We start from the raw sequence: 26,358 nt of genomic DNA, 5'->3' as shown, positions 1-26,358 counted from the left end.
TCTGATTGACTCCTAGCAGGGCGTGCACCAGTTTTCCTGAGGTAAAAACAAAGGCAGACTTGCCCTAGCGATCCCAGGCTAGCGCCACTCGGTGCGCCATGAAAAGAGGAGTTGAGCTGGTCTGAACTATGACACTCAGCTGACCGGGGCAATCCCCACATGCTGTTAAGTGCAGGCTTTAAAGCCTGGGCACCTCCGGGGGCTCCTGCATGGGATAATATTGGCAGTTTGGTTTCTGGAGCATTTGGAGCCCCGTCATCTGGGGGGGTGTATCCATGAAATAAAGTCAGTCCCTGTGTGAGCTGGCTGGAATTTGAAGCTAGACAAATTCAGACTGGAAATAAGACTTGGGTTTTAAACAGCAAGGGTCAGGTGAGGCGGACACTCCCTGTGAATGAGAGGGCAGAAGCTTAGGGGGAGAGAAAGTGAGGGGAGGTACTTAGTGGTAGGTGGGGCAGCCTGGAAGGAGGATCCAAGTCAATAATGTAACCAGGCTCTACTCCTCCACCGGGAACGCAGCCTGAAGTCACTGGGACTGTGCTCCGAAGTCAGACGGGGCTTTTGAAAATCCCACCCTCACGCGCCAAAGTATGGGCTTGAGTTCTTAAATCAAGTGATTTTGTTTTGACATTTTTGGCCTGTGTATAAGAAGTTCCCAATAACTTTAATTTCTTGAAAGTCTTAATAACTTTGTACTGTTAATACTGTAGGAATTTTGTCTTAAAGTGACAAAGATTTTGTGTCACTGAGAAAAGTTTTAATAGTACAGACTAACCCCCTTATGCTGTAACACTTTAAGCACATGAATAGTCCCACTGACTTGACTCTTCATGCGAGTAAAGTTATGCACCTGCTTAAGTGTTTGTAGGGCCTTAATTTTCAGTATTTTGTTTGTTGTCTATAGCAGTGTTGTGAAATTCAGATAAGTCACTTTAGCAGTAGTGGCTCTTAAAACAACACTATTTATAATTTACTCCATAATGATCTTTTGTCTAAAATTTCAAGAGCACAAATTTTCAAATTAGTTTTCCAAAGCCCTAGCCTGATTTAAATCATTGGAGCTGTTTTTTGGTTTCTTAAATCAGGTGTTTTACATTGCCTTGACTGGAATTGCTTCCTAACGAACCTGACTGATACCAATAAGCTATGGCTGTGGTTAGGCATAGTGCTGGGTTTCGTGGTCAAGGAAATCACTGCCCAATGGCTGCTACCTCACCGGCTGTATGTGAATGTAGATGAGAGTCTCTGGTAGTTTATCCTCTTGTCACCCGGCAGGCTGAACTCTGCTCCAGTGAAGGGCTTTGAGAAGGATGTGGGAGGCAAGACAACGCTGCGGATCACGTACCCTGAAGGGGCCATCCAGAAACTGGAGCAGTATGAGAAGGACTCCTTCTTTGTTCTGGCCGGATTCAAGTGGCAGGATTTCAAGTGGCTCAAATACATTGTTTACAAGGAGAAAGTGGTAAGACTTGGTCTGCGTCGCTTAGGTGGATGGGGTGGGGCACTATTAGTATGTCATGATTTTACCTACAGCGTTTGGGTCTGGGCCCGGTTTCTGTCTGCCCCTGCCCAGGTGTCTGCATTTCACTGGATGGTTTGTCACTTCCAGGGACCCCGTTTTTAATGAAATAGGCTTTGTAATGCCAGCTTAATGGATCGGACTGCCCCTGTGTAATCTGGGCTCACACCATAAGAATGTAAGAACAGCCAGACTGGGTCAGAGCAAAAGTCCATCTAGCCTAGAATCCTGTCTCTGACAGTGGCCAATGCCAGGTGCTTTCGGCAGTTGGAGGTTTAGGGAAACCTGGAGTGTGGGGTTGCATCCCTGTCCATCTTGGCTAATAGCCTTTGATGGACCTGTCCTCCATGAACTTATCTAATTCTTTTCTGAACCCAGTTCTACTTTTGGCCTCCACAACATTCCATGGCAAGGAGTTCCACAGGTTGACTGGGCATTGTGTGAAGAAATGCTTCCTTTGGTTTGTTTTAAACCTTCTACTTATTAATTTCATTGGGTGACGCCTAGTCCTTGTGTTATGTGAAGGGGTAAATTACACTTCCCTATTCACTTTCTCCACACCAGTCATGATTTTACAGATATCTGTTGTATCACCCTTAGTTGAACAGTCCCAGTCTTTTTAATCTCTCCTCATATGGAAGCTGTTCCATACCCCTAATAATTTTTGTTGCTCTTCTCTGCACCGTCTCCAATTTAGTGTCCTCTTTATTATTTACCACTCCCCCAATTTTGTGTCATCTGCAGACTTTATCAGCGATGATTTCTTTTTCTTCCAGCTCATTGACAAAAAGTGTTAAATAGCCTAGGGCCAAGAACCAATCCCTGAAGGACCCCACTAGAAACACACTGATTTATGATGATTTCCCTGAGTACGATTAAATGTTGAGACCCATCAGTCAGCCAGCTTTTAATCCATTTAATGTGTGCCATGGTAATTTTATAACCATTCTAATTTTTTAATCAAAATGTTGTGTGGTCCCAACTGAAATGTCTCACAAAAGTCTATTACATCAACGCTGTTACCATTATCAACAAATCTTGTCATCTCATCAAAAAAAGATACCAGATTAGTTTGAGAGGATCTATTTTCCATAAACCCATGTTGATATTAATTGTTACCCTCCTTTAATTCTCTATTAACCGAGTCCTGTGTATGCTGCTCCGTTATCTTGCCTGGGATCAATGTCAGACTGACAGACCTGTAATTACTCCGCTCATCCCATTTACCCTTTGTAAGTATTGGAATAACGTGAGCTTTCATTCCAGTCTTCAGGAACTTCCCCAGGGTTCCAAGACTGACTGCAAATCAACATTTAGGGCTCTCTTCCCTGAACATTTGGCTCATGGTGGTAAAGAAGCCAAGTGAGGGCAAAGGTTTCACTGGAAATTGGCAGCTTCCAGACTTCCTTCTCTTGTAGTAATAACCATGCTAACACTTCCAGCTGCAACCTGAATAGCCTTGGCCAGAAGGAGCAGCTTGTGGAGTAAGTGCCTGGGGCCTCAGGAAATCCTTTGATAGTGAAAGTCTGGAGGTGAGTGAGCCTGCTTGCAAGTGAGGCCAAGTTCAGGTGTTTGCCCATTGTAGAGGCATGTCTGCCTGGCACGCTGCACTGTGCAATGACAAGAGGGAGAGGGAGCCAGGTGCAGCTGTTCTCCAGCAAGTATCAGCACCGCAGCAGCAGGCAGGGCATAGACTCTGCCCCTTCTAATCCTAAAGTGCATCTACTGCCTGTCACCCGTAGGGATTCACTAAGGTTGATCTCTGAGTAATGCTCCTGGATGAGGGACATTCAAATGCATCTCTCTCCTTTGAAGTGGAAAGTTTCCCCTCCTGCCATGTCTTGGTGCTGAGGACTTTGGGGACCAGCAGTGGAGGACGACTTTGGTTTTCTTTTCACTTGAAATAAATACTCTGAGATTTCTACTTCAGAGCCACGTTTGTGTGTTTAGTCAGTAGGCTGTTGTGATCCTAGCTGAATATCGAGCTGGTAAGTGCATGGCTCCCTGGCTGGATTTATCATGCCACACCAAAGCCGGACCCCTCAGTGCTACAAGAAGACAGAATATCTGAGCGCTTTTTCTGGAGGTTCCCTTCTTCCCTCGTTTGGTGGCCCTGCCATATTACCTGCTTGCTGGGGCTGACTGATAACTTCGCTGCTCCTCACTACATTGCCAGTTTGTGATCGCTGACTGATAGGGTTTGTTTGAGAGCCTCCATCGTACGCTATCTCGCATCTCTGGGAAAGCCAGAAAAACCACCTAGTTGGGCCAAAGCAGCAGCTGATTCTGTAGGATTAAACGATTTTCCCTGCCGTGCACTGAAGAGGAAACTGCTTCATTAGAGGGATGGAAGGTGAGTCCAAGAGCAGAGAAGGAAAGCCCAGAGATTCCCCACCTGTGTGGTACTCTTATGCCCCCAGATCTTTGACCATCAGCTTGTCAGGGACAGTCAAACGGTCAGAGGTGAAGACTAAATGTTGCTGTTCCAAGAGGTCTCTTTGAAAATAGAGCAGTGTCTGTGCAGCTGCATTGTCCCAGGTGAGAGTGCAAGGTCCCACTTTCAGGCCATAGCACTCCTGGCGAATAGCTTCCTGAGATGCTGACGGGTGCCACCTGGGATTGGTGATGTGATTCTCGTGTCAACTGCAAACCAGCCACTGAGTGGCACAGTACAGAGGAGCCTCTCTTGGCTCTGGTTAGTATTGCTTATGTCATGGCATACCTGGGTCCCATGCGGGATCCCCTAGTGCCACAGTTGAGATCAGCATTGTTCCCTCAGTGTAGGGGGGGTGTTGGTGGGAGGGCATTCTCTGCTAGCTCCCTCACCTGGTCTGGAATAGCCCCCATCTGTTTGTGTGGCCTTTGGATGGAGTGCTGCTTGAAGGTGGGTATTCCCCTTGTTTTTCCTTTACTGGTAGTATTGGCTTCAACTCTAAGTCTCTGTTTGTTTCTCTGGACACACCTTCTGCACACTGCTCCTTTCTCTCCTGTGCCCTGCAGAGTCAGGGAGTGGGGAGTGCAGGTATGTGAGGTGGCGGGCTGAACACAGGCTGAACCGTTCTGTGCCTAGGCATAACCTTTGCTGTCATTGGCGCCCAACAGCCCTGGGCGGGCGCCCTCTTGCTGTGCTGCTGTCTGCTCTCCACTAGTGCACGTCCATTATCGAGTGTGTGCAATGGCTGTCTTCTCTCTACGCATGCTTTTCCTCTCCTTTGCTGTCTCCCACTTGCTGCCTGTTACCTTCGTTCTCATTCAAATTGTAAAGCAAACAAGTAATGTCTCTCTCCCTCTGACTAGACGGGCCAGATGCTCAGTGGGAGACAGCAAAGCCGCCACTGCAGCCACCCTGTAGCATTGATTTACTAGAGAGGCCCATGCCTGGTGACGCACAGCCAGGTGGGGGTGCTGTTCAGCTACTTGTTGGACTTAGAACACTGGAGCTGGACCCTGGAGTTCCCTCTGAATTTCAAAGCCGACACTAAAGTAATTGCTGCAGCTTCCTGAGCTGGGTAATCAAGTCTTGGAATCTCGCCGCAGTGACTGTGCTTTCCAAGCTCTCCGGCTCTGCCCTTAAACCTATTTTTACATTTAAAAAATTCCTGTGTGCTGCAATGAGCGGAGTTTTTCTGAAGGTCTTTCTTGAGTGAAGCTAAGCTTTGGGATAAAGCCCTGGTAGGCAGAGGCCAAAAGCTATTCTGACGTGGGACCAGTTTGTCCAACACAAGAAGCTGGAGTTTGGAAAGTAGCTTTTACATTCAAGTTGTGAGTGGAGTGTTATTGGAACTGTGTATAGGTAGACTCCTCCCCCGTTGTTGATGACAGTCTCCAATGGGAAGAGCAGGCATGGGAGGCTACAGGACTCTGAACAAGTCCACGTGCGGTGTTACACCCCACACTACATCCACCTGTTCTGGTGTAACTGTCCAATGGGAGAGGACAGGCCCTGGGCTCCGGGATGTGGTGGTGCTGAGGGGAGGTGGTTGATTTGAGAAATGTACTTAGAGGGTGTGCCTGTTTCTTTCATAAGCAAGAACCTTTTCCCTGAAAACCCCTTCGCAAACTGTGTCCTTAGGGGAGTGCACTGGGAAGGCATTGCTGGTGACTAAGACAGCTTGTATGCACCAGGAGGCGTGCAACATGCCTGGGTCAGCAAAACCCTCTTCAGGTTGTGGTATTTCCAGGAGCACAGCAAGCTACAGAGGATTTGGAAGCACTTCCAGGAGCAACAGTGAAAGAGAACCCACCAGTCCCTGTCTCAAAGTACTGCAGTGCCGGACTCAGGGCAGCTGAAGTGTTAAAAGTGAACCAAAGAAAACACCCTCCATAACTCACCTTTCAAATCTGGGGGGCGCTACAGCAGCGTGGCTGCACTCATGCAGCTATAGCGCGTCTGGTGAAGATGCTCTATGCCGATGGGGGAGAGCTCTCCCACTGACCTAGTGCTGTCCACACCAGCCGTTAGGTCGGTGTGACTAACGTCACTCGGGGGGTGACCTGTTCACACCCTGGAGCAACATAAGTTATAGCGACATAAGCGGTAGCGTATGTACAAACCCTAAGGTTTTAAAGGCAGATGAAGAAAATTATAGTGAACCTGGACAGCAGCTGTATTGCACCTGGGGAAGAGATTCAGGACCACGAGGCATGAAGTTTCCCTGAGCCCTTATCACTCAAGGTTCTTTTTATAATTCAGTCTGAGTAGTTGTTTGTCTGTGCTTTTCAGCCATGATTCCCACTTAGAAAGTGTTTTTACCCTTCGTTCTTAATTCACCTGCTGTTAACTTAATCAGGTGACACATTCTCATATTATGGGATGGGAGGGATTGATCAGTTATGGGCTCGGTGGGGAAATCATTGGGTTAGATGCTTTTCAGGAGGTCAAACTAGATGGTCATAACGGTCCCTTTTGGCCTTAGAATCTATTAAATGTCCTAAGGCAGTGGTTCTCAACCAAGGGTACGTGTACCCCTGGGGTATGCAGAGGTCTTCCGGGGGTACGTCAACTCATCCAGATAGTTGCCTAGTTTTACAACAGACTACATAAAAAGCACTAGCAAAGTCGGTTCAAACTAAAATGTCATACAGACAATGAGTTGTTTATACTGCTCTATGTACTATACACTGAAATTTAAGTAAAATAGTTATATTCCAGTTGATTTATTTTATAATTATTTGGTAAAAATGAGAAAGTACGCAATTTTCTAGTAATAGTGTGCTGTGACACTTGTATATTTTTATGTCTGATTTTGTAAGCAAGTAGTTTTTAAGTGAGGTGAAACTTGGGGTACGCAAGACAAATCAGACTCCTGAAAGGGGTCCAGTCATCTGGAAAGGCTAAGAGCTGCTGTCCTAAGTGATGGGGCCTCCATGGGATCCTTGGAGAGACGGAGCCACAATATAAAAGAAATTGCACAGATTTCCCCTTAAGAGAGCATCCCTGAGCCATAATACTGCGCAGTGCTTCAGCAGCCCATTGGCCTGGCCTGTGGCTCGTCCCACTCTGGGAGGGGGCTTATTTGTTGGGGGTTGTGTTTCATGCGCCAGGGAGGCTGTCAGCTGGGACTGTTGCCCCTGGGCAGGGAAAGGAGTCAGAGACGAGGAAGAGACTTAGATTTTATTTCGTAATTCATGTTTCCTGGGAAATGTGTTATTTTATTTGCATTTTGCCAGTGCCTGTGGTATATTTCAGTCTGAAAAGAGACTCCCTTACTCAGCTCCAGGGGTTTTGCTATCTGCATTTGCTTTCTGTACACCAAAAAAAGTCTGAACAAGAAATATTTATCCGAGATGTGTGGTGGTGAATACAATCCAGATTTCAGTCATTCGGAACGGTGTCATGACGACAGACGTTAATTCAGAAAGGAATACAGATTGGATGATTTATGCCTGAAATACATGTGTTCCTTGGCGGGCTTCACAGGTTACTTGTAGAGTTAGGGCTCTCGGAGCAGTTTGTAGGGCTTGCTCTGCCTCAGAGGGCCGAAAGCTCCAGGACAGGAGTTTGATCTACATCTCCAGTTTGTGTAATAAATGCTGAGGTAGCCATATGCCCCATCTTCATTTATCTGCCTGCCTGCTCCCAGTGCTGCTGGCTTCTCCCTGGGAGGGAGGTGTGTTCTCCTCTGAGAAAGGGAAGTGTCCTGCTGGCCTTAGAACATGAGTCCTGAATTCCTCATCTGTGACAGGTTTCAGAGGGGTAGCCGTGTTAGTCTGTATCAGCAAAAAGAACGAGGAGTACTTGTGGCACCTTAGAGACTAACAAATTTATTTGGGCATAAGCTTTCGTGGGCTAAAACCCACTTCATCGGATGCATGCAGTGGAAAATACAGTAGGAAGATATATATACACAGAGAACATGAAAAAATGGGTGTTGCCATACCAACTGTAACGAGAGTAATCGATTAAGAGGGGCTATTATCAGCAGGAGAAAAGAAACTTTTGTAGTGATAATCAGGATGGCCCATTTCCAACAGTTGACAGGAAGGTGTGAGTAACAGTAGGGGAAAAAAATTAGCATGGGGAAATAGTTTTTACTTGTAAAGTAAAAACTATTTCCCCATGCTAATTTTATACTTGTAAAGAAACGTTTGTAGTGATAATCAGGATGGCCCATTTCCAACAGTTGACAAGAAGGTGTGAGTAACAATAGGGGGCAAAATTGGCATGGGGAAATAGCATAGCCATGTCTTCAGACAAAATAATTAGGCCGTCTTTTAAAAGTGACACTTCTCCCCTTACCTGTGGGATATAGGAACAATCGGAATAACGTTCAAACGAAAAGTGTGTTGCAGGTAGCCTTAAGGGTGTCATCTTGATGTCCAGTTTCTCCCCAATAATCTTTCCTGCAGTGTCCTGTCTTCACACTGCGGACTACATTCTGCTCTGGCCTGCACCATTGTAACGCCAGAGAGACACGTTAAAACCAATGGTGTTACTGGGGATTTACACTGATGGAACTGAGAGCTGGACTGGGCCTACTGACTCGCAGAGGCAGGCTTGCGCCTGGCACTGCCCATGTGCAGCTAAGTGGAAGTGAGCAGGCAAGCCAGGAGAGGAGGGTCGCACCACAGGAACTTTGCATTTTTCACGCAGCTCAGCTCAGCTAGAAATGCTCTGCTGTCAGGAGGAATGCTCACAAATCCGCACAGATTAAACAAAGCCTGAAAGTCAGGGGGTTGTTTGTTTAGTTTTCCACGTGTTCACAATGTATGTTTATGTGTATGCAGGGCAGAAATGTCCCAACGTCAGCCACAGGAATGCACAAGCAATCACGGGTGTTGTAAAAACGGAACTCGTGCTCCATACAACCACGCCACACCCTCCTCGCAGCTCACCTTTCGCCTCCCAGCACTACCGAAGTCGGTGCCCGTTGTCAGAGCAGCATCCTGCCCTGCAAAGTCCTTATCTAGAAGATGTGGTCTTGCTTGTTCTTGACGTGGTCCTCCTCTCGCTGAGGGTACTGGTCAGATCATACATAAAGGAGTCCATATATTTAATCCGCTTGAACTCAAAAGCCTGAGACTACTGCTCGGAAATAATACTCTGCCCTTCCCCAGTGCTTTCCATCCAAGGATCTCCACACACTTGGCAGAGATTAATGAATCAGGCTCAGACCAATGTGGTGAAGCATTATTAGCCCCCTATACAATGGAGACGCATAGGCACAGAGATAGATACTTGTCTAGGTCGGGGTTCTCAACTTTCTTTCTGAGGCCCCCCCAACATGCTATAAAAACACCACAGCCCACCTGTGTCACAACAACTGTTTTTCTGCATATAAAAGCCAGGGCCGGCATTAGGGGGTAGCAAGCAGGGCAATTGCCCAGGGCCCCACGCTGCAGGGGCCCCCGTGAAGCTACATTGATCAGGCTTCAGCTTCAGCCCCAAATGGCGGGGCTCAGGGCCCCGGGCTTCAGCCCCATGCAGCAGGGATTCAGCTTTCTGCCCTGGGCTGTAGTGAGTCTGATACTGGCCCTGCTTGGCAACCCTCCTGAAACCTGCTCACGGCTCCCCAGGGGGCTCCGGACCCCTGGTTGAGAACCACGGGTCTAGGTTGCAGAAAAAGCCTTAGAGCTGGCAATAGACTGGTTTTCCTGACTCTGCCCAGTGTCTTATTCTCCATCTCACTGGGGTTGCTCTTGCTGTGGAATCCCCTAGGAAGAGTTCTTCACTGAGCAGAGAGAGGAGGGGTGAAGACAAAGGTGGCAAAGAGGTTAAAGGTCAGTGTGGATTTGGTGTGGCTTGTCAAGAATTCTGTTCACTAGAATCACCCCTTGTTTCTTAGCCATCAGTCCCCTGAGGGTGTTGGGTGGGAGACTCTTGCAGGGGAATATGGTGAAGAGTCAGAACAATGAATTCTTGATGTGGAACACACGGGTGAGTTCTGAGAAGAGCCACAAGAATGATTAACGGATTGCGGGGGAGGAAATGCCCAAAGACACAGGGGCTCAATCTGTTCAGTTTAATAAGAAGGTTAAGAAGTGATGTGATCACTGTCTACAGGAGGTGCCGCGGTGGGAAGAGAAATTTGACAATAGAGGCCTCTTCAATTTAGCAAAGATCTAACGCAATCCAATGGCTGGGAGCTGAAGCTAGACAGATTCAGACTGGAAATAAGGCTCACATTTTTACCAGCGAGGGTCATTAACCTCTGGAACAGTTTGCCAAGGATCCTGGTGGATTGTTCATCAGTGGAAGTTTTTAAAACCAGATTGGATGTTTTCTAAGTGATGTGCTCTAGTTCAAACAGCAATCAATTCAGGGAAGTTCTGTGGGCCTTGTTAGGCAGGAGGTCAGGCTGTATGAGCACAGTGGTCCCTTCTTTATAATCTATGAATTTATTTCAAGAGGAAACTGTTTGTAGCAGAAATGAACAAAAGCCAAAGAGGCCTAGACATACACAGCAAGTGCGGGAATCTGGGGCTGGATTTCAGAAGTGCGTAGTGGGAGCACACCACTGTCACTGGGAATTTTACCATCAAGTTCTGTGGGATCAGCCAGTGCTTCGAACTTCCAGAACATCCCGCCCCAGACTCCGCAATGAGAGACAGTTTTCTAAGAGCTTGTCCCCAAGGGAAATTGACTGGCATAGCTACAGTGGGCTAATGACTCTGCGATAGCTGTGCAGGTGTAACTCCCTTAGGCCTGGTCTACACTACGACTTTAATTCGGATTTAGCTGCGTTAATCCGAATTAACCCTTCACCCGTCCACACTACAGAGCCAGTTAATTCGAATTAAAGGGCACTTAAAATCGATTTCTGTACTCCACCTCGACGAGCGGAGTAGCGCCTAAATCGATTTTGTTAATTCGAATTAGGGTTAGTGTGGCCGCACACCACCGAATTAATGTGGTTAAATTAATGGGGTAGTGTGGCCGCACACCACCGAATTAATGTGGTTAAAAACCGAATTAATGTGCTTAGTGTGGCCGCGCACAATCGAATTTATACAACCTGTTTCCCAAATTCGAATTATCTAAATTCGGATTAATCCCGTAGTGTAGACATACCCTTAGTGTCCAGCACTGCCCCTGCCTGCTCCTTAAACAAGAAAGTTAGTGGGGCGAGAAAATCGGTCACTGAGGGCTTGTCTACACTGTAGGTTATGTCGGTACAACTTGTGTCACTCCAGGGTGTGAATAGGCCACCCCCTGAGCGATGGAAGTTACACTGACAGGTAAGTAACGCTGACGTAGTTACACCAACCAGCGTAGACCGTGCTATGTCGGGAGGAGAGCTTCTCCCGCTGACGTAGCTACGGCCGCTCGGGGAGGTGGGTTGATCATGCGGACTGGAGAGTTTTCACCTGGCTGCTGTAGCGCTGCTAGTGTAGACTAGGCCTGCGTCATTCCTGTGGGAAAGCATTCCCAGCTCTAATTCCAGAACAGGCTAGTGCTGCCCTACTGAACTGAGTAGGAGTCCTAGAATTGCTCTGTCAGTGTTTGCTGCAGCTTTCGGACGGTGCTGTGGGCCTGCACCTGGTGGGGATTTGTTAGTTTCTTTTGAAATTCCCCTTCCCGTTGATTAGCTGAATTTTAGTGCTTATGAACACGAGGCCCAGGCTCAGCTGCCCCTGCTCTTCCTGCCCGGGTCTCCCCGGGTAGTTCTAACAGTCCAGCCCCTGCCCCTCAGTCCTGACCCACTGCGCCTCTCCCCCCACCCCCGCCCCGTTCTCATTGCTGAGCTGTTTAGTGGAGGTGATGCGTTTTATTTCATTTTCCCATTTATAGAATAGCATTTTCTAGGCCTTGGTACCTACTTATGCTCCTCAGACATGCAACATGACCTGGATAGATTGTAATTCCCCAGTGGGAATGCACTGTCCAGATCTAATCCAGTTATGTCTGAGCAGAAACCTTTTCAGAGCCTCCACAGGTGGTATTGTAACACTCTTGTCTGTTCCTTGTGTCAGTGTGACACTGCGTGTTTGTGCAGAGATGGGGATTGAATAGCCACATCCCTACCTGAGTGGGGAGAGCCAGGAGGTTCTCAGTGAACTGTGCAAACCGGGGCGCTGCAGGGTCTTGTGACTGCCACATCTCTTTCTTTCGGTGGCTTTTTCACTTCCGCACGCCCGCCTTCAGGCATTAACAGTGACACTGCTAGTTAATTGCTTTAGGCTTGGTCTACACTCCCAGCTTATGCTGGTAAAACTACATTGCTTAGGAGAGTGGGAAATCCACACCCCTGAGCAACGCTGTTATACTGACCTAACCCCTGGTGCAGACAGTGCTGTGTTGACTGGAGTCCTTCTCCTGTCGGCAGTGCTGCCACCTCTTGGGAAGAGAGTATCCATGCCAACGGGAGATGCTCCCCCGTCGATGGAGATGTGGCTTCACTAAACGCTACAGCAGTTCACTTACAGCGCTGTAAGTGTGGGACAGCTCCTGGAGGCCAGTAACAGTCGTCATAATTAACACAGTGTCTACACTAACACTGTGTCAACCTAACTGCTAACTATACAAAATTATTCAAGTTAGTTACATCCAAAGCAGACTGCAAGGAGATAAAGAGGGTTCTCACAAAACTGGTTGTGTGGGCAACAAAATGGCAGATGAAATTCAATGTTGATAAATGCAAAGTAATGCACATTGGAAAACATAATCCCAACTATACATATAAAATGATGGGGTCTAAATTAGCTGTTACCACTCAAGGCAGAGATCTTGGAGTAATCGTGGATTGTTCTCTGAAAACTTCCACCCAATGCACAGTACCCCAGTCAAAAAATCTAGCAATATATTAGGAACAATTAGGAAAGGGTATGAAAATATAATAATGCCACTAGCTAAATCCATGGTGCACCCATACCTGGAATACTGTGGCCAGTTCTGCTCCTCCATCTCAAAAAGGATACAGTGGAACTAGAAAAGGTTCAGAGAAGAGCAACAAAGATGATCAAGGGTATAGAACAGCTTCCACATGAGGAGAAACTAAAAAGATTGGGGCTGTTGAGTTTAGAAAAGAGACAACTGAAGAAAGATATGATAGAGGTCAATAAAATCGTGACTAGTGTGGAAAACGTGAATAGAGAAGTGTTACCTTTTCGCACAGTACAAACACCAGGGGTTAGCCCATGAAATTAATAGGTAGCAGGTTCAATACTAACAAGAGGAAGTGCTTTTTCACATAATGCACAGTTAACTTGTGGAATTCATTGCTATGGGTTGTGAAGGCCAAAAATATAACTGGTTCAAAAAGAACTGGATAAGCTCATGGAGGGTAGGTCCACCAATAGCCACGATGGTCAGAGATTCAACCCCATGCTCGGGAAGATGCTAAACTTCTGAGTACCAGAAGCCAGGAGTGGAAGACAGTTGGAGCTCTCCATAATTACCTTGTTCTGTACACTCCACCTGAAGCTCTGGTATGGGTCACTGTCGGACACAGGATACGGGGCAAGATGGACCATGGTCTGACCCAGTTCTTATGTTCTTAAATATGTGCCAGAGTCCATGCTCTCCAAAAAAGATGAAACAAAATCAAACTGAGGATGAAGCCTGATGTCTGATCAGTTGGATTTCTTTGAGGTGGCTTCTTTAAAAACTTCCTTTCCATGGTGCGGCATTTCTGAGTTCAGTACTTGGGAAGATCAAAGCCTCATAGTGGGAAAACATCAGGGGGACGAAGGAGGTGAAAGTGTATCTGAGTGACACCCCCCCCCCCCAGTGAGAGAGAATAACCTTCTGAGGTGCCTTGTTTTCTTGGAGAACTTCCCATGCTGTCAGCCTCAGAGCGTTTCTGTTTATTGCTGTAGTGCAGGCAGTAAAGAAGCACGTGGGGTGGAATGGGAAATACACAGCTGAAAGCAGCAGGTTGAAAGGTAGGGGAAGCCCCGCAGTATTTCACGTCTTCGTGACACAAATAATGTACACATTCAGTGATCCAGCAGCGTCTGCCTAGTACTGGAGCCTACGATTTCCAAAACCGATTAGCAATTTGGAATGCCTAGCTTGAGCTATCGGAAAGGGGCCTGGTTTTCAGAAAGTACCGAGCTTCCAGCCCCTGGAAGTCAAAAATTGCTTGTTACTTTTAATAATTGGGCATGTCTGGGAACCTAGCCAAGGTGCTGCTCAGGTTCTTGTGGGAGGAAGGTCTTGCCATTTTTCTCTCTTTGATTAGTGGGCTGGAGCACATGACTTATGAGGAGAGGCTGAGGGAACTGGGATTGTTTAGTCTGCAGAAGAGAAGAGTGAGGGGGGATTTGATAGCTGCTTTCAACTACCTGAAGGGGGGTTCCAAAGAAGATGGATCTAGACTGTTCTCAGTGGTACCAGATGACAGAACAAGGAGCAATGGTCTCAAGTTGCAGTGGGGGAGGTCTAGGTCGGATATTAGGAAAAACTTTTTCACTAGGAGGGTGGTGAAGCACTGGAATGGGTTACCTAGGGAGGTGGTGGAATCTCCTTCCTTAGAGGTTTTTACGGTCAGGCTTGACGAAGCCCTGGCTGGGATGATTTAGTTGGGGATTGGTCCTGCTTTGAGCAGGGGGTTGGACTAGATACCTCCTGAGGTCCCTTCCAACCCTGATATTCTATGATTCCTTTAAGAGTGTCTTGCAAAGACTCAGCTAGTGACTGGGAGGGGACCTTGGGCGATGTAAGGTACAGAGGTCAGACACCAGCTAACTGAAGAAGTGTGTTCCCCTGCCATGGGGCAGGTGATCTGCTTTAGGAAGGTAAGATTGGGGGGATCTGCGTACCTTCACCTTGTGCTTTATTATAAGTGGCCAGCCAAGGAGCCATTGTGCTCTGTAAGGACGGAAGAGTGGGGAGCATGGGAGATATGGGGGCCTTTATCAGTTTCATGTATGTTGTAGCACCCCCACTGCTTTTACTATTGAAAGACACTGAGATGTGCATTAAGCAATTCATGGCTGGATTCTTCCACCTTATCAGATTGTCATAGCTGAGTGAGGTGGAGTGCCTCATTAAAAAGTGTGACCTTGCTTCCCTTACCTGAGCTGCTTGCAGAATTGGAAGGACAGGGCTTTGTTTGGGCTCTGGAGAGGGCCCAGCCTGTGAGTGGGGCTAGCCCTCCCTTTAAAACAGGACCTGGAGAAAAAAGGGAAGGGCCCCCATGCAGCCCTGCCCCGCTGGGCCAGTGTCCTCAACACTGCAGGGTGGTCTGGCCCCCCAGGTTGTGTTTGTCGTTTGGCGCTCGTTGCCTCTTTATTCACTCTTTAGCTAGTGCCAAAGACGTGCACCGCATGTTACAGGGCAGCCGGAGCCAGGTAGCTGACAGCGCAGGCAGGGCTGCTGTGGCCATGTCGGTCCCAGGATACTAGAGAGACAAGATAGGGAGGTGATAGCTTTTATTGGACCGACTTCTTTGTGGTGAGAGAGAGACGCTTTTGAGCTTACACAGAGCTCTTCCTCAGGGCTGGGAAAGGTGCTAAGAGTGTCACAGCTACATAGAGTGGAAGTGGAACAGATTGTTTAGCATTAGTAGTTAACACATATTTCAAAGGACCATTCAAGGTTGGAGGGGCCTGTTACCACCCCTCCAGTCATAGTGGGGGAGGAAGGAAGGGGGTGGGGCAGAAGGTAGGTGAGGTAAGTGGGGGGTTGTCATGTGATAAGCCATAAATCCAGTGACTCTATTCAGTCCATTATTTTTAGTGTCTAGCAAAGTTATGAATTCAAGCTCCCAGGTTCGTCTTTTGAAAGCACTGTGCAGGTGTCCTTTGAGGATGAGGACTGAGAGGTCAGATACAGAGTGATCACTTTGTGAAAAGTGTTCGCCCACATGTGCCACGGTGTTTTTGTCTTTTATCATTTTCTTGTATGAGTTAATTCGAGACCGTAGTGATTATCTGGTTCCACCCACATAATTGTTACTGGGGCATTTAGTGCACTGGATGCGGTACACCACATGTTGTGATGGGCATGCGTAGGTCCCAGGGATCTCCAAAGGTGTGTTGTGGCGGTGTTGATCATTGTAGCAGTGGAGATGTGTCTGCAGGTTTTCCATCTGTTGTTCTGGCAGGTCTGGTGCTGCTTTAAGTTGGCATGTCCTGTTCTGTGGGGAGGTTGCTTCTGATGATGAGCTTGGCACAGTTTGGGGGGTTGTTTGAAGGCCAGAAGAGGGGCTCTGGTGGGTGCGGAAGGGGCGGGGCTGGGGTTCCCCCTCCCCAAGCCAGGGGTTCACCCACCGCCCATGCCCTTAACAAGTGTCCTGCTTGCTTCCCTTGCAGGGCAAGTGCTGCTAGATTCAGTGGCCTCCTACCCAGAGGCGGCACACTGTGTCCCCACGGGCAAGGCAGCATCACCCCTCGCTCTACGGTGATCTACTGCTGTTGCTGGGCTGAGTGCTGTGACTGCCTCCGGGCTGGGGCTCAGATCCTTCTCCCACTTGTGCTCTTACATCAGAACTTGCCCTCCGTGGGGTGCCACTGCACTCTGGGGCTTGCTCTGTTGTACCCAGACGTGCCTTTCCCAGGGCCGGAGGCGGTAACTGAAAGGAGCTCATGAATCTGGCTGCAGAGAAATGTGGGTGGTGCTTGACAGTTGAACAGTTTCCCTCCTTTCAGCCTAAAGAGGGACAGGATTCATGCGTAGCAGGTGGACCCCCCCTTTGGGGAGGCTAGTCCCCCCCAGACCTCCTTCCACCAGAGGCCCCACCCCTCCCCCGGAACCAGAGGGACCACCCCCAGGACGGCCAGAGCCCCCCTCCCCCAGCCAGAGCCCCCCCAGCAGCACCTCGCCTCCCCTTCTGAGACCCCAAGCCGCCTCGCGGGAAAAGTGTGTCTCTTCCCAAAGAACCACCTGAGCTTTTCCTATGTCCCATGCAGGTTCTGGGGCGGCTGAGGAGGCACATCTGCTGCTTAGCTTCCTGGATTCATCAGCCATCTCCCTGGAGTTCAGGGAGTAGCACATACCGCCTCCTCAGCCGCCCCGGAACCTGCATGGGACATCATAATAAGCAAAAACATCCTTGTGCAACCCTGCAACCGGCATCCTGCAGCTGTGCCAAGGAGGCTGAGCCTGCCCTGGCCTATTGTACCCGCCACCTACGCCAGGATTCTGTGATGGGAAGAAAGTAACTGCTTTGGAAACTTCACTGAACATCTGTGTCCAATCAGAGTGCACATCTATTAGACGGAATAGAGGCTGCCCTAGGGGACCACTAGCAGCAACGGGGCTCGGAGCTGGCAGCGTTAGTAGCAGGCTGCCTGTGGTTTGCAGTGCATTGCTGTGCACCTGTGGCGAGCTGTCGACCAAAACCACAAACCGCGAGATGCATCACAAAACTGCGGGGTTTGCAGAACCAAACCATATTGGTGAGAACGCCAGTAATTATGAGCCAGGAACTCGTTTCCTTCGGCCCTTTGACAAGAAGGCCAATCTTGAGACTTTGCCTGCTGCAGAGGTAGCAATGTGAGGAACACTCTTCTCACCTGCTTCTGTATTTTCTTTCCAGATTCAGTCTAGTGAAATTCCCGAGGAAAATGTTACCGAGAGAAAGGAGATTCCGCAGGAGGAGCCGCAGGACGTGGAAGGGAGTGAGATGAGGCAGCTAGTGAGAGATGAAAGGGAGCCTCCTGAGCCCTTGCAGAGCCACAAGGAGCTGAGAAAGGGAGACACAGGCAGCTAGGGAGGTAGCACTACCGAAGGGCCAGAGGAACAGGCAGGTGATTGGCCCAGAGCTGGTAATATCCACAGGTATTTTGTATCTACCCCGAGCTATCTGAGAGCACCACAGGTATTTGCCCAGGTCTTCACGCAGGGCCACCCATGTGTAGAAAATCCTCCGTGGCGTCTCCCCTTCCCCTCTATCCATTCCTGTTTCAATCTACTCCCTTTGGCTTTTCTGCCCCTCGTAAAACTGCTCCATTGTTGCTGTTGGGTTAAACATCACCCCAGTAACATCCAGAGCCTGGAAAAGCCACACAGATGTGCGCGGGATGGGGGGAGTTCCAAGCTGGCCCTGGACGGCTGCAGCCTGACTTGTGTGTGGGTGTTTCTGGGGGATACGGACACATGCCCTTTAATGCATAGTAACAGCAGCCTTTGAGGCCTTGCAAAGCAGCCTAGGAAATGGTGACATTTTAGAACAATCAGATGCAAGCTGGCTTTGCTCAAATGAGTGCGTTCAGCCTTGCTCTCTGCGTCACTCCAGGGCAGTGCAGGTGCAGGGCCTGCTCCCAGGGCTGCGGAGGGATGCCAGTTAAGGCTGTAATTCAGGGAAGGCACTGGAGTATGGGAGAAAGGAGAGCCTGGCCGTCACGCCCAGTCCCTGGCTTCCGTACGTGTGCTGTCAATTTCCTATCTCCCCTTCGTGTGCAGGGCTGTATTTCTCACACTCTGACCCTCTTGTGAGGAACTCCTGAGGTAATAACTTGCAAACGGCGAGAGAGCTCCGCAGTGAGGAATGCAGAGAGCCCTCCAAGCAGGAGCAGCCAGATGCCCAAACAGCCACATGGGTGAATGGCTGACACAACGTCAGTCTGATCCCAGAGCCCTCTGCTGGATATCTCCCAGGGAGAGAGGGAACCGTTAGCTACTTCCCGCAAATTCCTCCATTCCCTGGTGAATAACTCAGGTCAACCCTGCTGTCCTCTCCCCCGGAGCACCCAGCTTCAGCTCAATTCCCATTGCACTTCCTCCTTGGCATCCCACTGTGCCAGCCACAGCACATGGAACACCTGTGCTCTGCACCTGGAGACCTGCTTACATCTGGCTGCAATATGGGGGCTTGGCGACCATCTCCAAGGCCCTGAACTTCCTGCCACCCAGGTGCCTGAGCTGACTGGCTCGCCCCTTACATCCCGCTGGTCACCAGCGGGTGAGTTCTCTTAGTAAGGGGCAGTCCCCCAGGACCCTTCCTTTGGCTGATGACTCTTGGCAATGAGGAAGGGTGTGTGCAGCCGCCGGTTTCCCAGTAATAGCAGCTTATTTGGCTACCAGAGGTGAGGCCTTGTCTGTCTTTGAGGGTGGTTTGTTCTTGGGAACCAAGATGCCCAGAGGCTAAGCTGACAGAGAAAATACCTGTAAAACTGAAGTGAAACACAAACCTCAGACTGCTCTGTCAAGGGCCACTCTGGAACTCGGTCAAGGGGGGATGTTAAACCAAACGATATTATGCTTTTTAAGTTACCTTTTTATGAAAAGCGCAAAGCAAAAAGCTCTGGTGGTTGTTAAGGTTTTGTTTGTAGCTTAAAACCAGTGTCCATTTAACTCCTGTAACCTCTTCAGAAACTGCTGGAGATGTAGTCCAGGCAATAGATAGTTCAGAGGGGGTCCCTCCCCCCAGATTTCTGCCTTCCATTTAGCAACAGCTCAGTGTTCGGAGGGGACCCATCCGGAGGGACCACTGCAGTCTCTGCCCCATAGGGCAGTGGGAGTGGGCAAGGCCTCGGGCTGCTGCTCACCCGGACGCCAGGAGGAGGCAGCAGTTCCCCCTGACGGCAGCACTCACCATTTGTCCGTGCAGGGCGGGGAGGGGAAAGCAGCAGGTCAGCTGGCTAAGGGCTGAGGCCCCCCCCCCCACTATATGGGACTGCTTCTCCTTCCCTGCTGCACTTCCCTCGGCCTGCTTTGCCGATTGCCCGGGGCGAACGTCCCAGGCCCGTTCCCAGGGCAGAGGCCGCTCTCCCACTCCTGTAGCAGGGGCTGGGCCCAGGCAAAACTGCTCCCCTCACACTGCAGCTCTGCTTGCCCGGCCTTCCATTCGGCTACAGCTTCTAAGGTGAGTTGGGGTGCAAGTGGCACTCCCTCCCTGAGCCCTGCTGCATGGGGCTGGCCGAGCTGCCTGGCGTCGCCAGCCTTAGCCGCCGGGCCAAGCTGCTCCTCCCCCCAGTGTTCCTCCCTGCTCCCTTATGGGGTGCACCACAGTTCGAAAAACTTCTGTTCTACACCCACCAGCAATGCATGGGGCAGTGACAGCCCCTGCCCCCCAACTAGCAACGGTTACTTGTCGCCTCTGAGATGGTTACTGCTCTTTTTAGATTGTTTGCAAAGTCAAGCCCTCAAAAGTTAGGAGCGGCCGTAAGTCAGGTTGTGCATGTCACCTGGCTTCTACCCCTTGGGCTCGTTTTAATGACAGGATCATGTGCTCCTACCTCATTCTGTGCACAGGACGGTGCTCAATGAGTCGGTGGCTATTCAGGGTTTCTTTCTATCATCCTCATTCATGCGTGGTGCCGGGTAAGTTTCCCAGCTGTTTATTGGCAGCAGAGAAATGTTGGGAATCAGGACCCCCTGCTTATGTTCCAGTTTCTGAAGAGGAGTGTTTTTTAGTGGTAACAGACCCTTCTCCTAGTGTCCCTCGCCCCCGCCCCAAGTGTCCCATGCTACCCTTTGTCTTTCCATCCTCAGCCTACCCATCTCTTCTCTTCATCCCTCTTCACTCAAGTCAGGTTGCATCACCTGCTCCCTGCTGCCTCAGTGACAGTGCAGGAGTACTATTGAGAGTACAGGAGAGAGAGTCTCCCTGCTGTCAATGACAGTGTCTCAGTAGCTCGAGGCAGTTGGGGTGGAGCAATTTCAGAGAAAGTTCTGCACCAGCCCTGTAGCCCGGGGCTTGAGCAAGCACATGCTGCTTAGATTTGTTTTCTCAGCCAATCTCTACTGATACATATACAAATATTTCTGTTGTGTATTTGTGGAAAAAACAGATGAGGTAGCCATATCATATGATAGATGCCTTCCATTCCACTCGTATCTCAGGAGAATATTAAACAGCAGCTACTAACGTTAGATGTTTTGAAATCAGCAAGTCCAGGTAACTTGCATCCAGGAGTTTTAAAAGACCTGGCTGAGGAGCTTGCTGGAGAATTATTGTTGATTTTCAATCATTCTTGGAACCGTGGGAAAGAGAGCCAATGTTGTGCCAATATTTATAAAGGATAAACGGGATGACCTGGGTAGCTATAGACCTAGCAGTCTGACATCAATCCCAAGCAAGGTAATGGAGCAGCTAATATGGGACTCAATTAATAAAGAATGGTAATGTCATTAATGCCAATCAACATGGGTTTATGGCAAATAGATCCTGTCAAACCAACTTGATACCTTTTTGATGAGATTACAAGTTTGGTTGATAAAGGTAATAATGTTGATGAAATAGACTTAGACTTCTGTAAGGCATTTGACTTGTGCCTGGATAACATTTTGATTAAAAAAAATAGAATGATTATAAAATTAACATGGCATACATGTTGGTTACATTAAATGGGTTAAAAGCTGGATAACTGAGGTTCGGTGTGCGGGTTCCAGGTGGGATCTTGGGTGCAGAAGGGGGTTCAGGGCTGGGACAGGGGGTTGGGGTGCGTGTGGGGATGTGGGGTCTGGGAGGGAGTTTGGGTGCAGGAGGGGGGCTCCGGGCTGGGGTAGGGGGTTGGGGTGCGTGTGGGGGTGTGGGGTCTGGGAGGGAGTGTGGGTGCAGGCAGGGGCTCCAGGCTGGGGTAGGGGGTTGGGGTGCAGGAGGAGGTGCGGGGTGCAGGCTCTGGCCGGGAAGCGCTTACCTTCCGGTCGGTGACGCAGCAGGGCTAAGGCAGGCTCCCTGCCTGCCCTGGCTCCGTGCTGCTCTGCTCCCCAAGGTGGCCGGCATGTGTGGCCCCTAAGCGGAGGGGCCAAGTGGCTCTGCGCAGTGCGCGCTGCCCACGCCCTCTGGCACTTCCCTTGCATCTCCCATTGGCTGCGGTTCCTGACCAATGGGTGCTGCGGAGCCGGCACTGGGGACGGTGGCAGCACGCAGAGCTTCCCTGTTCGCTCCTCCGGCTAGGGGCCGCAGGGACATGCCGGCGAGCTGGTGGTCACGGCTCCAGCCCCACGGTGGGGAGCCAAGGCTTGGGGCATCTGGCCTGTGGCACGGAGGCTTGCCGCGGGCCGGATGAAAAGAAGCAGTGGGCCAAATCCCCACCTGTGCTGTAAGGAGAACTTTGCAGTTCTGTAGGCTCTTCCATCCAAAGCTCTCCGATCACTTTTACCAAGGCCACAATCTGAATTAAAGCTTAGAGCACTCCTATCATGTGGACATAGAATGTGTACGGTACACAAACAGATTCAGCTGCCTTTGAAGTGCAGCCCACTTTGAGGTGGGACATTGGTCCATAACATGGTTGTCACGGCATCTGGGCATCTTACAGTGTTTCATTTGGATAACCGTCTGCATCCTCATTCCCTGTCCCAACCAGCTGTGTCAGGTTGCTTATTACTATATGCATCCGAAGAAGTGGGTTGTAGCCCACGAAAGCTTATGCTCTAATAAATTTGTTAGTCTCTAAGGTGCCACAATTACTCCTGTTCTTATTACTATATAATTATTATTATAAAGCTAGGGGCAGTTTTTTTTCCAGCTCTGAACTTCCCCAAAGTTTGTGTGTATTTGCAAAGGGGAATTTGATTCAGGACCTTTTGCACAGCAATGTTTGTACTGTCTGAGTTTAGGGCTTCTCCCAATTGTTCTAATAAATTTCCTTTTTTATGTAAATTACCTTGGAATTCAGGTGTGTTGGGGATAATCCTCAGAGACAAGGCAAACAAAATGTTTGACCTGTGGTGCGAGGTGGAAACGGTGGGACCAAAGCACCTGAGCTGTGGTGCCTTGGTCAAAGACAATAGCACAAAATGCTGATTAAAGTCATTGGGGAGCACAAGGAACGCCAGGGGAGCTGAAGGAATGATGGGACTTGGTAATACACCTCATGCCCTACATCACCTCTTGCTGGGTGGGGCTGGTACTGCAGAAAGTAGACACTCCTTCCAGGAATTTCTAAAGCTGTCCTTACTGTACTTAATGCTGGGCGAGGTGGGCAGTGGTCGTCACAGTGCTCCTGCCATGTTCCTTGCAGCATCGTCTTCTCCGGAAGACTGGGCCTGCAGAAAATGAGCTTCCCCACAGGCACTGTCCCTGTGCCATTCCTTACCGTTACCTCCCGCCGGTAGGAGCAGCGACTGTTTATGATGGATTGGTCTAAAATAGCTGAGAATGGGTTTGAGAGTCTTTGTTTAGTATCTTTCATGGCCATGAAAAACATGTCACGGACTGTGAAATCTGGTGGTGTGTGTGCTTTTACTCTCTACTGTACAGATTTCACAGGGGAGACCAGGGTTTCTCAAATTGGAGGTCCTGAGCCAAAAGGGAGTTGCGGGGGGGGGGGTCACAAGGTTATTTTAGGGGCTCGTGGTATGGCCACCCACCTTTACTTCTGCGCTGCCTTCAGAGCTGGGCCACCAGAGAGCAGTGGCTGTTGGTCTGAAGGCAGTGCCCTGCCAGCAGTAGTGTAGAAATAAGGGTGGCAGTGCCACAACCCCCTCCCCCCCCCCAATAATCGTGCAACCCTCCCCCACAACTCCTTTTTGGGTCAGGACCCCTACAACTACAACACCGTGAAATTTCAGAGTCAAATAGAAATTTATGATTTTTAAAATCTTATGACCATGAAATTGACCAAAATGGACTGTGACATTGGTAGGGCCCCATTTATAATAGGGCGCCTGTATTTGTTGGAGCTGTTCTATTTGTGTTATTCTTCACCCAAATGTGGATCCCTTCTCATACAGTCTGTTTTCCCAATGGTTTGTTAAGAAGTGGACACCACACTTGAAGGAAGCAGTAAATAAAGATGCTTAATCCATTTTATACATGAGTCAAAGGCCCCGCTTCCTTATCTGTCAGGGCACAGCTGTCACTGGATTTATGAAGTGTTCCACTCCGCAGTCAATTACTCTTTCCCACAGCTAGGGTTTGAAAGACTCGGGCAGTCTGTACTTTTTGCTGCCAGAGTGAGGGAAATGTGTAACTGACTGCAGAGGTCAGTTTGGGGGGCAGGCAGGCAGAATTTCACTGTTCTTCAGTTCACTGTATCTTGGGCTTAGATTCAGCTTGGTGGTTTTGGGGGAATAACAAGAATTCACAGTGACAAAAGTAGTGGAATTGTGGAGGGAGTAGCCATGGTCCAGAGCGAATGTTCCATGTACTTGAAATGGTTCTAGATGCACCTGGTGTCTTTTGGGGCATTACCTCCCAGGCCCTGCCCTCCGGCATTGGAGGAGGAGTTGTGTACTTACTGGACACATGCTGCATATATGTATTGGAAGGTCCATGTTTCTGTGGCTCAATCCTATGAGGAGTATGACTGATGCTCCCTAGGGGTATCCAGGGTTGTGAGGCACCTCACCACCACCTGCCCTTAGTGTGAGGCAGCTTTCTCTGTGTCTGCTGTGGGTCAGCTCCCCCAAACAACCAGCCTCTGGCAGCACAAGCTCTGCCTTCCAGGCCTCTGCAGGCCTCGCGCTCCCTGTACCGGTAACGATAGGCACACCCCAGCCCCCGAGTTCACAGAGCGTTCCCTGCAGTGTCTAGCCCCTTCTCCACTGAGCAGTGACAGAATTACCAGCCCTGCTGTTCCCAAAGGAGAGAACACACCAGCTTGTCTGGGTTAGCTCAGGACCACCACCTTGCTTAACCACAGCACTTCGATACATTTATAGTGAAAACAAGAATAAGTTTATCATCAAAGATTCAAATAATAGTGAGTAAAAATGTAGGAAACAAATGGTTAAATATAAAACAAAATCACAATACTTTCTAGAGAATAAACTGAACTAGCACGTTAACCTCCTGAAGCTTTGTCTCACCCAAAATTCTCTTCAGCGTTTTCATCCAAGTCTGGTTGAGATCCCTTTTCTAGGAAGCAAAACCACTTGTTTTTCTTTCTTCCTTGGTGAAGGGTGCCTGGGTGTCTTCCCTGCTCCCTGCATACAGTCAGGCAAACCTTTGAAGTGCATCTCCAGTTACGGCTCTTTCTCTTTGACCGTGTCGACACTTCGGGCTTGTCTGGCAGCAGAGCTGCAGCACTTCAGTGTGGAGAGTTCCTGCGCCAAGGGGACTCTCCTGTCTGCATAGTGAATCCACCTCCCCATGAGGCGGTAGCTGGGCTGAGGAAAGAATTCTTCCATTGACCCAGCACTATCTATACTGGAGGTTAGGTTGGCTTAACTGCGTCTCTGCAAGATGTGGATTTTTCACACTCCTGAGAGACATCGCTATGACGATGGGACCTTTCACTGTAGACCAGTCCTTAGTTCCTCCCTCTGAAGTCCTCACACTCAATTTACATATTAACAGGTCGCTGAATAAACATTCTTGTCTGACAGAAAACCTGTTTTTCACCTTCGCTGGTGACCAGTACCTACCGACTTCAGGAACATAACTTCCGTATATATACATTTCTCCTTGTATAGTTTGTGTACATTCATGTCGCAATGATTTTGATGACCGGAGTGGCACAGACATTTATTCAAGACCTCACCTGACACCCTTTGGTGAACTAGAATGGACACCCCAGACCTGGGGAATCATTATTGAGTGGGTCTGATTCCCGTGGGGTCCCACAGGGATCAGGTTTTGGCCTTATGCTGTATAGCATCTTTATCAATGGCCTGGAAGAAAACATAAAATCATCACTGATAAAGTTTGCAGATAACACAATACTTGGGGGAGTGGTTAATAATGAAGAGGACAGGTCACTGATTCAGAGTAATCTAGATTGTTTGGCAAACTGGCCACAAGTAAACAGTATGTGTTTTGATATGGCTAAATGCCAATATATACCTCTAGGAACAAAGAACTAGTGTAATCCTGGGCTGCAAAAACAGGAATCTGGAGTAGGAGCAGAGAGGTTATTTTACCTCTGGATTTGGCCCTGGTGCGACCGCTGCTGGGATCCTGGGTCCAGTTCTGGTGCCCACAGTTCAAGAAGGATGTTGATAAATTGGAGAGGGTTCCAAGAAGAGCCATGAGAATGATTAAAGGAGTCTAGAAATAGACTCAAGGAGCTTAATCTGTTCAGTTTAACAAAGAGACGGTTAAGGAGTAATTTGATCACAGTCTATATTTAACTGGGGCACAAAGATTTAATAAGGGGCTCTCCAGTCTAGCAGAGAAAGGTCTAACGTGATCCAATGGCTAGAAGTTGAAGCTAGACTAATTCAGACTGGAAGTAAGGTGTCAATTTTTAACAGTGAGAATAATTAACCACTGGAACAATTTACCAAGGGCCTTGGAGGATTCTTCATCACTGAGTTTTTAAATCGAGATTGGAAGTTTATCTAGAAGACGTGTTCTAGGAATTATTTGGGGGCAAGTCTCTGGCCTGTGCTATGAGGAGGTCAGACTAGATCAGGGGTTGGCAACCTTTCAGAAGTGCTGGGCCGAGTCTTCATTTATTCACTCTAATTTAAGGTTCCATGTGCCAGTAATACATTTTAACATTTTTAGAAGGTCTCTTTCTATAAGTCTATAATATATAATTAAACTATTGTTATATGTAAAGTAAATAAGGTTTTAGAAATGTTTAAGAAGCTTCATTTAAAATTAAATTAAAATGCA

The 26,358-nt window shown here is 48.8% G+C and overlaps 1 protein-coding gene across 4 annotated transcripts in view; it reads left to right on the top strand.

Annotated features, from left to right (window-relative positions):
* Positions 1 to 26,358, top strand: part of ST3GAL3 (ST3 beta-galactoside alpha-2,3-sialyltransferase 3) — a 333,313-nt gene that overhangs the window by 250,569 nt on the left and 56,386 nt on the right. For all 4 annotated transcript variants that reach the window (XM_026651916.1, XM_029911606.1, XM_026651917.2 and 1 more), the window contains one exon: positions 1,276 to 1,462. In XM_026651916.1, the coding sequence (XP_026507701.1) occupies positions 1,276 to 1,462 (187 nt within the window). The remainder of the gene's footprint in view (positions 1 to 1,275; positions 1,463 to 26,358) is intronic.

This window comes from Terrapene carolina, unplaced genomic scaffold (assembly GCF_002925995.2).
Source record: "Terrapene carolina triunguis isolate 2854851 unplaced genomic scaffold, T_m_triunguis-2.0 Scaffold110, whole genome shotgun sequence".
In the NCBI taxonomy this organism is placed as follows: Eukaryota; Metazoa; Chordata; order Testudines; family Emydidae; genus Terrapene; species Terrapene triunguis.
The sequence above is the reverse complement of the archived record's forward strand: the minus strand, read 5'-3'. Positions and strand labels throughout refer to the sequence as shown.